Genomic DNA, 14244 nt, shown 5'->3' with positions numbered 1-14244 from the left:
AATCACTGTTCAGACTATACCTGGACTCTGCGTGAACATAACCTGGGACCACTGTTCCAATGACCATGTACTGTATTCTTGACACCAAGCTTTACAGGCTTTCCTGTGACTAGGGGTCAGTGGAATGCACCTTGCAGGTCTCCAGGCGAATAAAACATGTTGTTAGTCATCTGTAGACTGTGTGTCTGGAGACAACTGTTCCAGCGGCTGTGTGGCTGTGGTAAGGTCCCGAGCAAGGCTACCTGCAGTACTCCTTGGCTGTCTTTGGGCACTGATGGTGGTATATCGGTCTTCTTGTGGTGCTATACACTGTGTATGTCCCGTACTGTAGCGAATGGACATGTTTCCTGTCTGCTGGAATCGTTGCCATAATCTTGAGATCACACTTTGTGGCACATGGAGGGCCCGTGCTAGGACCTGCTGTGTTTGACCAGCCTCCAGTTGTTCTAGTATTCTACCCCTCTTAACGTCATCAGTATGTGTTCTTTGAGCCATTTTCAACACACAGTCACCATTAGCACGTCTGAAAATGTCTGCACACTTACTCGCTGCACTGTACTCTGACATGCACCAACACACCTCTGCGTATGTGGACTGCTGCCAGTGCCACCGTGCAGCGACCACAGGTCAAATGCACTTCATGGCCATACCCTGAGGTGATTTAAAAACTGCCCACCAGAGCGTTGTTTCACCATTTATCAACATTATCCTTAATTTATGAGTGTGAGTGTATTTCATCAGCTTGATTGATAGATATTTCATGCTTTACCTCAGCACATATTCAAGCATTTTTCCCTCCATTGCCACCAGACAGTAGGAGTAACATTTTTAGAGCAAGTGGCAACCTTTTAGTGCCATGCACCCTATACTCCTTTTGTCGTTATTACATACATTAGGAATAGCACATAAAGCTCAGACAACTGCAACCTTATTATTCATTTATTAACCCTGTATTTAACTAGATCACTCAGAGAGGCACTCACAACCCTGGATTCATCATTATCATCAATCCAACATGCAACTGTTGTTTCAGTGATCTTAAGGACCATTAATACACGGCTACAGTAAGGAATCTGAGCTCACGGTGCCCCTTGCACCAACTACCATTGACCTAAGAACACAAACAAATTTGTTTGCAGTGGTGTTGAGCACATTTGGCCTAGAGTCTCATTGACTGGAGTAGAATTGTCTTCATTGATGAGTCCAACTTTGAAATGAGCCCCAATGACCAGTGAATACATGTCTGGAGACAACCCAGACAGTGGTGCGTTATGAACCTGACTGTTGCTCATCGTACAGCCCAACACCCAGGAGTGATGGTCTGGGGTACCATTTCATTTTATAGCAAGAAACTTTAGTTTGTAATCACAGCGGTATGTCAAAGGTATTCTGGGTCCTGTTTTGTTGCTCTTCATCGTGGGCTTACATTTCAGTAAGATGTCTTTATGCACTGCTTGTCTTTGTGCTTGCCAAACCCTACGTTGGCCAGGAAGGTCGCCGGATCTCTCCCTAACTGATAATGTTTGGAGCATTAGGGGCAGAGCCCTCCGTCCAGCTCAGGATGGCATGATATCCCTCAGGAGGACATCCTACAGCTCTGCCAATCAATGCCAAGCTGAATAACTGCTTGCAAAAGCGCCAGAGGTGGACCAAAGTGTTATTGGCTTGCTCAGTTTGTGAAGCTCTTTCTCTTGAATAAACCATTAAATATTTCTGAAATTAATTGTAGTCGTTTGTTTGTCTGTACGTGAACATCACATCTGCTGATTTGGATAATTCCTTCGTGGTGCTCCCCCCCCCCCCCCCTCTCCCTCCCTGCAAGGTAGAGTACAGTATCCATTTATCATTCTAGACATCTTTGCTCTGATCTTGACTCATGTATTTTGAGTTAAATTCACTCATGCTTTAACGTGAATCCACACCATATTGCTTGGTTTTCTTTCTCTGTATCTTTCAAGTACTCCTCTACGCTCCATTAGCAGTGACCAAGTTGTGCGGCTGACATGCACATCTTATATTGCCACACTTGTATTGAACACAAATATTACTATAGGTAATGTACATTTACTCTGACTTGATAATAATATTAATCTTCTAAGTATTTATCATACATTAATTTTGTCTGTATAAATTATTAATGTACTTGTCTCATTATCTGCATAGTATAAATAGGATAATGAAAGAAACTGTAATTTAAAGAAGACAGAATAGTAAATGATGAAGAGATCATTGTATAGAAATTGAAATGGGAAGTAATATAAAAATTAACAGGACCTTGTAGATGTCAATCTGCAAAATCCTTACAGATTGGGAAACTCGCCTGTCAATGGCACACAACTATTACCACTCTGCACCAGTGCCACAGAAAAATATATCTCAAGTCACATTTCTGGATACATCAATCTATCCACGTACCTCAGTTTGCTTAATATAGGCACAAAGCTGTTGACATTCTACTTGCAATCCCCCTTTCTGTCTCTGTTCGATTTTCCCAAAATATTTCAAGTATCCCTATTTGACACAACATAAAGTTCAGGCATAACTGTATTGGTAAAGCTCACTCTTGTCTCTTTTGAAAATAATCACTTTACTAAATGTTAACACTATGTCATTTGCTCTTAATCTTACAAGAAAATCATAGATATCATATGAATTAATGCCAAATGCTATTAGACAAGCAAAATTTATGCAGTCATTTCGAAATTGTTGACAAAATTCTGTCCCATAGGTGACATGGCTTCTGCATGTCCTCCTAATTTGACTCAGTTGTCAATGGAAGCAGCAATAATATCAAGTGTATCTTCTATAAAATATCACATATTTTCTTCCATAGCTCAGTTCTCTGGTTATTCCTTATTAATGTGATTCAATTACTGCAATGTTTGTTCTGTGAACTGTGATGTGTGTCAGAATGCAGTGTTTCCATTGGTTGTAGATAATTTGTTTGTTCGTGAGCTACAGATTCAGCATATTAATTCACTCACCTTGTTACTTCATCATGATCACCTTTCGTTTTTCAAATTCTGCAGTGGTTGCTGGAAGTCAAGCTTGCACCAAAATATTCATTTTTGAAAATAAACATGATGCTTCTCAAATTAAATAGGGTGGAATAACAACAGTATTACAAAAAGGATAGATTAATATAACAATGAAAACAAACAATTATTGACAAAATAATTAAACTGGATAGATAAAATATCTACTCACCAATCAGTGGCACAACATATACATAAAAGAAAGTTATAATTTGGCAAGCTTACGGAGCCAGTGGCTCCTTCTTCAGGCAGAAGGGTTGAAGGGAAAGGAAGAGGGGTGAAGGAAAAGGACTGGAGAGGTCTTGGAAAAGGGGCAGATTTTGGGAAAGTAACCCAGAACTATAGGTCAGGGGAGAGTTACCGCGTGGGATGAGAACAAAAGACTTATTGCCAGGGACTGTATCAGATGAGATTTGAAAACCTGAGAGCTTAAAGTAATGGAAGACAGGGTAATATGCAGACAGAGATTACTGCTTAAACATCATGGATGAGTTAATAAGAGTGAAATGTTAAGTGCATTGTATGTAATGGAGGTGGGAGGGGGATGGTGAAAAATAGGTAGGTAAGATAATGAAAGACGTAGAAAACTGAAACGGAGTGAAACAAAGAGTAGTTACTGTGAAGAAATGTTGATGCGGAAGAAATTAATGTAAATTAAGGCCAGGTGGATGGTGAGAATCAAGGACATGTTGTAGTGCTAGTTCCCACCTGTGGAGTTCTGAAAAACTGGTGTCTGGGGGAAGAATCCAGGTGGCACATGTGGTGAAACAGGCACTGAGGTCACGACTGTCATGCTGTAGAGCATGCTCTGCAACAGGATATTGTGAGTTGCCAGTGTTCACCCTCTGTCTACACCCATTCATTCTAATTGATAATTTGGTGGTAGTCATGCAGATATAGAAGGCCGAACAGTGTTTATGTAACAACTGGTTTATGGTCATTTCACAAGTGGCTCTCCCTTTGATATTATATGTTTTGCCCGTTACAGGACTGCTATTGGTGGTGGTAGAACTTTTGCAGCAGGGATGGTCAAAGGGGTTGGAGCCACAGGGTAGGGAGATGGATGCAGAAGGAGCATAGGGTCTTACAAGAATATTGTGGGGATTGGGAGTGCAAGAGTGTAGTAGGCAAAATTTCGGACAGAATAGATCTCATTTCAGAGCATGATTTTAGGAAGTCACGGCCCTATCAAAGTAGGTAATTAACACATTCCAGACTGCTACAATATTTTTTTTTTTTTTTTGTGGAGGGATCAGCAGTACCAGGATTCGATGTGATGGCCCAGGAAATCTGCTTTTTATCTAGGCTGTTGGGTATTTACATGCAGTGAAGGCTGAGGTGAGAATGGTGGTGTATTGTTGTAAAGGTCTGCAGCTACATACTTCTGTCTGGTATGAGAATGGTGGTGTATTGTTGTAAAGGTCTGCAGCTACATACTTCTGTCTGGTACAACTCTCATGCTGCTGGCTCTGTAGTGAGATGATGCTGTTGTCTTTGAAAACAATTGCAGAGTGGGCTGAGTGGCACTCTGCTCTGAAGTAAGTTGGTCTTCAGCAGCACTGGCATTTGGAAACTCTTGTGAGGGTGTGTGTACGTTGACATCTCTTGTTTGTTGCTGTGTCTAGCAGCTGTGTCTTCCATTGTGAGGTACTAACTTTGTCATGGTACCTCATTCTTTGGACACCACCGTATTCCTTCCCCCCTCCCCCCCCCCTCCCCTTCCCCCTAACCTCCACACCAATATCGTATAGTGCTGTGTCACATGATGATGGCGGGAGTGGAGGGAAGGCCTGAATGTGGACATAGACGGAGTGGAATGACAGCTGATGGCAGCTCCCTATCAGCACCCCAATATCCACCTTGTGAGTGACTGGGAACACCAGTCAAAAAGTTGTTGTGCACCCTAGTGGTGTGCTGGATCTATGGGCAGAAATGCTGCTGCAGAATCACTAACATAAGAGTGCTGCAGTTGGTTCTGGTGATGCTGTTGCAGCCCAGTGGAACATTGAAGGATGTGAAATGAATGTCACAAGACTTCTATGATGACACCATACTCCCAACATTATTTCTTGCCAAAAAGTTTAAAGTAGACTTCATGCTGCAGTTGAAACTTTGTCTGATGTACTGGAATGAATTGTTTGCACAGCAACTGCAGAAGATGCAATTGGTTTTGGGGATGGTGACTATGATAGTTCTGCTGGTAACTTCCGATGTCAAGAAGTGGAAGGAGGAAAGAAAACCTTCAGGGCATGCTCCCATGAGTGGGAGGAATGGAGTTTCTTCATGTGACATTTGAACATTCAAATGAACCGTTCAACGTCACCATTTGACCGAAGGTCAAAAAGAATAATAGTTAGATGGTGTGCCATTGACTGCACAAAACTGTTGAAATTCGGCTGGCATTAATTGCAGTTCATTATCTGAGAAAAGTTCCTTAGGAAGATCTTCAAGACAAAAAATAGAAGACAAAGCTGATACCTTACTAGCAGTAGTGGTCATGGGGATAACAAAAGAAAAACCGAGCGAGGTGGCGCAGTGGTTAGCACACTGGACTCGCATTCGGGAGGACGACGGTTCAATCCCGTCTCCGGCCATCCTGATTTAGGTTTTCCGTGATTTCCCTAAATCGTTTCAGGCAAATGCCGAGATGGTTCCTCTGAAAGGGCACGGCCGATTTCCTTCCCAATCCTTCCCTAACCCGAGCTTGCGCTCCGTCTCTAACGACCTCGTTGTCGACGGGACGTTAAACACTAACCACCACCAACCACCACCAACAAAAGAAAATTTTCTGTATGTCTCTCCTGCATTGTATGACCAAGATTGCACCCACGAAATCAATATGGGTGCATTTCCACAGTCTGAATGGACATTGTAACTCAAAAAAGTGTTGCAATGGAGATTACTGGTGTTCCACACAAACATAACAATGAGAGATCATTTGTCATTCTGCATGTCCATGCCTTGCCAAGTGCAGTGATGTTGGGTGAATTGCTTTGTGTGAACTATGCTGCAGTAACCTTGGTGCAACAAAGCCAAAACTTCCCACTGGATGGAGTGAGGAGTCACAAGCAGTGCATTATCATTCACTGTACACAAAAGCAGAACACATGACTGCCTGAATAGTGTGTGACAATGCAAAAAGTAGCTATGTGCCACTGGGTCGGGAATTTCTTTCAATCTATGTGGCTGCCTATAGTGCACATATTGCAAAACTACATGAAGTGTTGGGTTGAAAGCAGTTGCTGCAGCAATACTTAAAAATTGAGAGGAGGATTTTGAAGAATTTCAAAATCCTGGATACTGCTTTAATAGCATGTTTCCACATATGAATCAAAAGCTGTGTCAGTAATGACTGGTAATCCAGACCAGTCAGCATCCAAATGTTGGGCAGTGGGCCTGTACAACAATTTGTACTGATATTTAGACACACACAGAGCCAATTGTTGCAATTTTTGCACTGTCAGTGGTGGGACAGGCTTGGAAGGATTGAACAAAGCTGCTAAAGAGCAATGATCTGTAATCAAATAGAACTTCTGACCCTACAAGTATTGGTGGAACACCATGGATAATGTTGAGCACCTCTTTATAAAGTTGACTGTAATTGCACTGCAGTTTGTTGAGAGTTTCTGAGGCAAAGGCTGTGGACCTATTAAGTGAACCAATCATGTGGGAGAGCACAGCTCCAATCCCATAAGATGATGCTATCCACAGTTAACTCAACAGGCTCAGCTGGATCAAAATTAATCAGATGACGAAGATGTAATAATGTGTCCTTTAACTGTTGAAATGTGTCATGACACTTGTGAAACCGCGCAAAGGGAACCCTTCCTTACATATTACATATATGTGAAACATTAGTATGAGGCACTGAAACTCTGATTTGTAATACAGTTTCTTGCATGCAGAGGCCGGACAAATCAATCAAGTCTAAACCAAAAATGTCGACACTGTTTCTAGAACTGAGTATGTAAAATGAAACACATTTGGTAACATTACAAAAAGTTGCTGGCGACTCAGGTACTGGTGTTCCATTATACGTAGACAAAACAGGTTGCTGTAGCCGTGGGCTGCGGATCGCTTCTTGTGTGTCTTTATTGATAAGTAAAGTAGATACATCTGTGGTTAACTGAAATTTAATTGTCTGGTGAACTACTCTTAAATGGACAAATATTATGTCTGTCATGTGCTATATCAGAAGGTTTTCACAATGCATAAACATGAGTCTTCATTTGCGCTGGCAGTAATGGTATTGCTGACATGACATGAACTTCCTGTTAGCTTTGCTGTAGTCATGTGTCAGCCTGGAGCTTGCCCTGGCTACTGTGTAAATAGACTGTTGGGATGTGACCTTGCCTACCACACTGGAAACACGTTGTGTCAGCAAGGACAAGCTTTTCTGTGATATGAAAAGCACTGAGGACAAAGCTTCCTCATCCTGTTCTGTAGTACAGCAGGTGTACCATGAGAATGAAAGTTTTTACCTTTGCACTTACTTTTATTCTGACACCCATTGACATGAGCTTTAGACTAAGTGTCTTGTGCAGTCTGAACATGAGAAATACTCAGAGCCTCCAAATCAATCTCAGTTGTGTTCACAATACTTTGAGATTCCACAATAGACAAAACTGTTTTCAGGTCAGGATCTGGCAATTTTAGAATAGCAGTGTGAATGGATACTTCTGACACAGTTTGTGTGATTGCGTCATGTAACATAAGATTACTGTAGCTGAGTCCATAAGAAAAATGGAACCTGCAATGTCTTGTTAGGCCTCTAAGTTCAGCAATCCATAGTTTTAAAGTCTGTTCAGGCTGCTTCTTGACATGAACAAATTTGGACCTCACAGCAGCTGAAGCTGAGTGTCAAAATGTTCACCAAGTTTGTGAATGAGATTGCCATAACTAACATCTTCTGGAAGAGAATCAGAGCACAGTTTTAAACATAGATGGTACATGTCAGCACTGATGCACAAAAAGCAATATGCGCCATGTCTGTAACGTTATAGGTGATGAAGTGTGCTTCCAGTTGCATGCGATATTCAAACCAATGCTTTTTGCATTGCTCTCCTCACACTCATTTTGTCTTCATTCATATTCTGTTTGTCTACTTGGCTTTGACTTGCTTTGCAGTAGCTCTGTAATACATCTGTTGAGTCACGATGGGTCTTTTCCATCTCTCATAACCTTGTTGAGCAGCTACTTGTCTGAGGCACATTGTACAATGCTTTTGAGTTTTACTCGTTTCTGCTCCACATATTAGTCTTCAGAGCTGCATATTTTACATTGAATACTTAGGTATGCTGCAGTCTCTCTGTCACTCTTGCTAAATTTTCATGCCATTTTAAACACTCCATGTGATACTCATAGTCATTAATGCTGTCACAGCTTTACTATCATGGAGTCCCTCCTCTACATTAACTGATACAAAAAGTTCAAGTCTGTTAATTATAGGAGGTCTGAGACATTGCCTACACACATTGTTTCTTTAACTGTCTGCTCAAAGTAATTTTCAGACAAAACATTCAGGACAGTCTCATATGAGTCCATTTACATGTCATCATTTATGCTGCGCAACATGAGGGTATCAGTCTGGCCACCGGTTCTTACAGGACCAGCCTCTGTGTTGAGGCTAGGGAGCCACCACTTGCCATCTGGTGGTATTGCACCTCAAGTGCATCAGGCATATAAGATCCTCACTGTCCCACATCACCAGCATAACACATAAGCATCCTACTATGAAACAAATTTTCTCAAATCATCCACAAGTAACATGGTCATTTTGGATCCATGTGGAACATTAGCTGAACACACTTGGCAAGTACCACTTACATCCAGGGTTGAATTAATTGTAAGCCTGGCTATTGAAGAGGCTCAGAGAAATTTAAGATTTAATGATGTATAGGCCAGACTGCACTTCTGCATATGGTTTTAATTCGACATTTTATGAAATTTTAAATGAGCACTGTAATTGCATAGTTGGTTGTAAACAGATGGACTCTCTTGGCTTCTCTGTGGTTTTCTCTGAATGTATCCTTGAGGTCTGTCTCTCTAAAGAATTTAATGTTTATGATGCAAAACTAAAAGTTATCTTGAGGATGCTAAAATAGACAGACATATTCAGACTGCAACTTTCCTCATCTTCTGTTTCCCTAAGTCCCTTTCAGTCTCTGCAACGCCTTTACCTATCAGTATGAATTAGTGCAAGCTGTCGAAGACACCTTTTTCTGGCTACAAAGGCTGGAGGAGGAGGTATCATTTTGTTGGGTGCCAGAGCACATAGGAAGTAACCAAAAAAATCAGCAATAAGGACGTGCTCAATATTGAGGAAAATGAATTAACAGATGGGTTGGCAGAGGAGGCATGTAGCAATAATCAAATGATTCAATGTGTTGTCCCCCTACATGCTATCACCTAGTTGCCATGTATAACAGGAAGAAGTATTGTTGGAAGTGATGGATAATGTGCTATGGCTAGTGAAGTCAGTGCAGTCACGACATACCTCCTCTCGGCATTATAGATGAGATATAGTCCTTCTTGCGTGTCTGCATACAGGACACAGTCCCGTTACATCCAGCTTCTGTTCCAATGAAAGGGTCCTCCAATGCATGGTGCCTATGACCTACAGATCATAGTGTGATTTTAATTGACTGTGTTTTATACTTAAAAAATTGGTTAGTGTAATTTGCGTGCAGAGTTGCCCTCTGTTTAGATACTGTTAAACATTCAGTTGTTCCCTAAAATATGAGAGAGGAGTTTTTGTGTGTTTTCTGGGTGTGTGGCTCATCCATTTTTTTTGTCTTCTTGTGTTATCCACATTTTAAAAAAGTTCTAGAGCATCAACATTCAGTGTTTGTAGTAGTGTGAATGTGTACAGGGATGTGAGTGATTGCAGTTGTCAGTAAGTTTGTGTTTTACACCTTTTTAATGTTTTAGATATTTTAAACACATTTGTTTCTATTTCAGCAACGATGCTTATAATTCGTATTTGAGTGCCCATAAACTGTAAAAACACATACAACACACACACTCATTCCTGAATTTGCAGTATTAAATTTTATCAATTTAACTATTAATTATTGATTAACAAATACTAATTCTATTTTAGTATCTTGGTTTGTACAGATGCAGGTGTTCATGTTATACACTTTCTTTGGAGGAAGATAATACAAATAATTGTGTACATTTCTCATACAGAATATCCAGATTCACAGCCAGCAGTTGAAGATCTTCGTGTGTGTTTACAAAAAACAGATCTTCGCAAAACCCTAGTGCAACGACTACAAAGGGCACTGGAAACTCGACTCTTGCATCCTGGTGTCAATACTGGTGATATTCTGACTGCTTATGTTGCCGCTATTCGTGCCCTTCGACAACTGGACCCCTCAGGAGTACTGTTGGACACTGTAACCCAGCCTGTACGGTATGTGGAGTGTTGCTTATTTAGAAGATGTAAATATTTTCATGCATTTTATCAGTAGTTTAGTAGTATGATATAAAAATAATGAGGGTAGACAATCAATCACCTGCTTTTGAAAATTATATGGAGAATGTATGTTACATGTGAGTCGACCAGTTCCTCAAGCCAATCTGCGCATGTGTACTCAACAGATACCAAATATTATGCACATCTCTGAGAGTGATTAAAGACAGTTCTACCAACCCATTTCTTTGTGCAGCCCTTGTGTAATGGCAATGATTAATGACAGTATGAATTTCGGTCTAATATATAAAGGAATTTCTGAAATACAGGACCGAGCGAGGTGGCGCAGTGGTTAGACACTGGACTCGCATTCGGGAGGACGACGGTTCAATCCCGCGTCCGGCCATCCTGATTTAGGTTTTCCGTGATTTCCCTAAATCGCTCCAGGCAAATGCCGGGATGGTTCCTTTCAAAGGGCACGGCCGACTTCCTTCCCCATCCTTCCCTAATCCGATGAGACCGATGACCTCGCTGTCTGGTCTCCTTCCCCAAACCAACCAACCAACCAATCTGAAATACACAAAATACAGAATTTAGTACTTTCCATAAAAATAACTTCTTTACATCTTAATTTGTTTTGTGTAAAAGTCAATGAAGGACTGTAACTAAATACTTTATTATTAAATAACTAAGTAAACAGCAAATTAATTGAAAAGCTAAAATTTACGTAATAGTTCCAGTTTCGGACAACCACCATTACTTCATTTATCAGATGCCATTCTTCTCATATGATGTAGACTGAGGTGACAAAAGCCAGGGGATAGTGATATGCACAAATACAGATGGCAGTAGTATCACATATACATGGTATAAAAGAGCAGTATGTTGGTGGAGCTGTCATTTGTACTCGGGTGATTCATGTGAAAAGGCGTTTGACGTGATTATGACCACATGACGGGAATTAACAGACATTGAATGTAGAATGGTATGTGGAGCTAGATGCATGGAACATTCCATTTTGGAAACTGTTAGGGAATTCAATATTCTGAGATTTGCAGTGTCAAGAGTGTGCCGAGACTGGCTGATGTCCTTCACTTAACAACCGAGAGCAGTGGTGTTTGTGCAGAGTTGTCAGTGCTAACAGACAAGCAACACTGCATGAAATAAATTCAGAAATCAATTTGGGACGTACGACGAACTTATCTGTTAGGACAGTGCAGCGAAATTTGGTGATAATGGGCTATGATAGCAGAAGACCAACACTAACAGCATTGCTAACGACATGACATCACCTGCAGCACTTCTCCTGGGCTCATGACCATATTGATTGGACCCTAGGTGACTGGAAAGCCGTGGCTTGGTCAGATGAATCCTGATTTCAGTTGGTAAGAGCTGATGGTAGGGTTTCGAGTCAGCACAGAAGTTGTCAGTAGGGCCCTGTGCAAGCTGTTGGTGGCTCCTTAATGGTGTACGGTGTGTTTACATAGAATGGACTGGATCCTCTGGTCCAACTGAACTGATCATTGATGGGAAATAGTTAAGTTCGGCTGCTTGGAGACCATTTGCAGCCATTCATGGACTTCATGATCCCAAACAGCGATGAAATTTTTATGGGTGACAATGTGGCATCTCACTATACTGCAGTTGTTCACAATTGGTTTGAAGAACATTCTAGACAATTTGAGCAAGTGATTTGGCCACCTAGATTGCCCGACATCAATCCCATCGAACACTTGTGGGACATAATCGAGAGGTCAATTCATGTACAAAATCCTGCACAGGCAACATTTTCACAATTATGGGCGGGTGTAGAGGCGGTGTGACTCAATATTTCTACAGAGGACTTCCAACAACTTGTTAAATCCATGCCATCTTGAGTTGTTGCACTATGCCAGGCAAAATGAGGTCCAACATGATATTAGGAGGTATCCTATGACTTTTGTCACCTCAATGTATTGTATGAGTGAATGAAAAGTGTGAATGTGAATTGTGAATCCTTGAAATTGTTAATAAATAAATGTGTGTGAGCATATTAATCATATTGTGAAACCTTGGAATGAGTCACATACATAGGGGAAGATAATGACTGTAAAGCAGTCAGTTTTTGATCCTTTAGTAATGTGATGTTTACTTCAGCCCTTCATACGAGAAAAGCAGGGGCTATATTTATTTTATTTTTTAATGTACTGATTTACATTTTGTGTGTAAATTGATTTTGAAACCGGGAATGGTCGAAAGGGGGAGCTTGTCAGGTTTTACAAGTTGAAATAGAACACTGATAGACTACCATGTTATTCAGCCAGTTGTAGAAGAAGTCTTTTGCACACTTTGGTATCACTAGAAGATTTTCCACATAAGTCTTGAGGAGTGAATGGTCAGCTCTTGTGATGTGAGGTCAAGTAACCCAAATCTCTCATCATTTTTTTTATAAGATTGTGCAGTAGTTGTTTTGAATTGATCCATAAAAGTGTGTAATCTGCCATGGATGATGTACATGGAAACTTTGGGAAGATTTAGTGAGAACTGACACTTTGTTTTGAAAGGCAAAAATTCCACGTATCATGCTATGCAGTCATAACAGTGAACTTTCAAGAGTACTAAATATGAACAACTGAGTGGCATTTGAGTGAGCATTCAAAACCATTAACCACCATATGTTTTTTACAAAATGCTTATTTGCTATTATGAATTGTGGTTCTTTTGATAACATGTCCTGTGTTAACATCCTAAGCTGGCTGCTACAAAGAGAGTGTGTGCCGCTGTAAGTTTGGAAGGATTAGTATAAGCCATGATTATTTTTGTACTCTCATTCCTGGAACTGTGTGCTAGGGCAGACTTGGTACCAAATTTATATACCAGAAGTGATAATACAGAACATAATTCATTCAGTTTTTTTAGTTATAGCCATAGCCAGAATAATGAGATGAACATGCCTGACGGATATAAGACAGTTAGCTACCTCTGTGCACCCTGTTGACACATGTAACACAACTAGTTTTTTTCAGCCTTTCTCAGCTGAGGAACATTATACACCACTTCACAGTTCTGAATAACTCAACAAGATAAGTAACTGCATTAAATTTGGCTCCCCTTCATCCATCTTCATTTTAACATTATATTGACGACAAATTTATGGTCTGGCCACATGTGTGAACAGTATGCACCCAAGCATCCAGATCACCATATAGACAGAGAAAGAGGGAAGGCTGCCATTTTTAGATGTTTTGGTACAACAAAAGTCAAATGGACATCTTGACCACTCAGTGTGCTGCAAGCCAATGCACAGTGATTTATATCTTAGCACTCAGAGCTTTCACCATTCAGTCCAGAAGAGAGCAGCACAGAGCATAAACTGTTTCTTATAAGGACCACTTGGATTCCAAAATTAATCATCCATAGTATGTATTCCGAAAGAATGGCTGTGGGTTGTGTGATATGAAGTCAGTGTTCTCAAAGAAAATGAAAAGTGCAAATGTTGAACATTCATGTGATGAGCTACCAATTGCATTCCTTTCTTTCTGCAGTGTTACATCCAGCAAAATAGGCTGAGTCCTGGTAAGGTGAGCTATAAGATCTATTTTCCAATCTCCTAAGAAGATAAAGGAGATGCTATGCCCTGTTAAGGACATCCCTTGTGAGTGTGGAAGCAATTGCATTGGTTAGTCTATACGCACTGTTTCCAATAGTTGTGCAGAACATCAGTGGCCATATTAAAAATCGAGAACTGGAGAAATCGAGAGTTACTGAGCTCCGTCTCACAAACAAACCTAAAATACTGTGTGACAAAACAAA

At 40.7% G+C, this 14244-nt stretch overlaps 1 protein-coding gene across 2 annotated transcripts in view; it reads left to right on the top strand.

Moving 5' to 3' along the window:
- Positions 1 to 14244, top strand: part of LOC126259223 (anaphase-promoting complex subunit 2) — a 96024-nt gene that overhangs the window by 35263 nt on the left and 46517 nt on the right. For both annotated transcript variants that reach the window (XM_049955835.1, XM_049955834.1), the window contains exon 6: positions 10227 to 10452. In XM_049955835.1, coding sequence (XP_049811792.1) covers positions 10227 to 10452 — 226 coding nt within the window. The remainder of the gene's footprint in view (positions 1 to 10226; positions 10453 to 14244) is intronic.

This window comes from Schistocerca nitens, chromosome 5 (assembly GCF_023898315.1).
Source record: "Schistocerca nitens isolate TAMUIC-IGC-003100 chromosome 5, iqSchNite1.1, whole genome shotgun sequence".
Classification (NCBI taxonomy): domain Eukaryota; kingdom Metazoa; phylum Arthropoda; class Insecta; order Orthoptera; family Acrididae; genus Schistocerca; species Schistocerca nitens.
The sequence above is the reverse complement of the archived record's forward strand: the minus strand, read 5'-3'. Positions and strand labels throughout refer to the sequence as shown.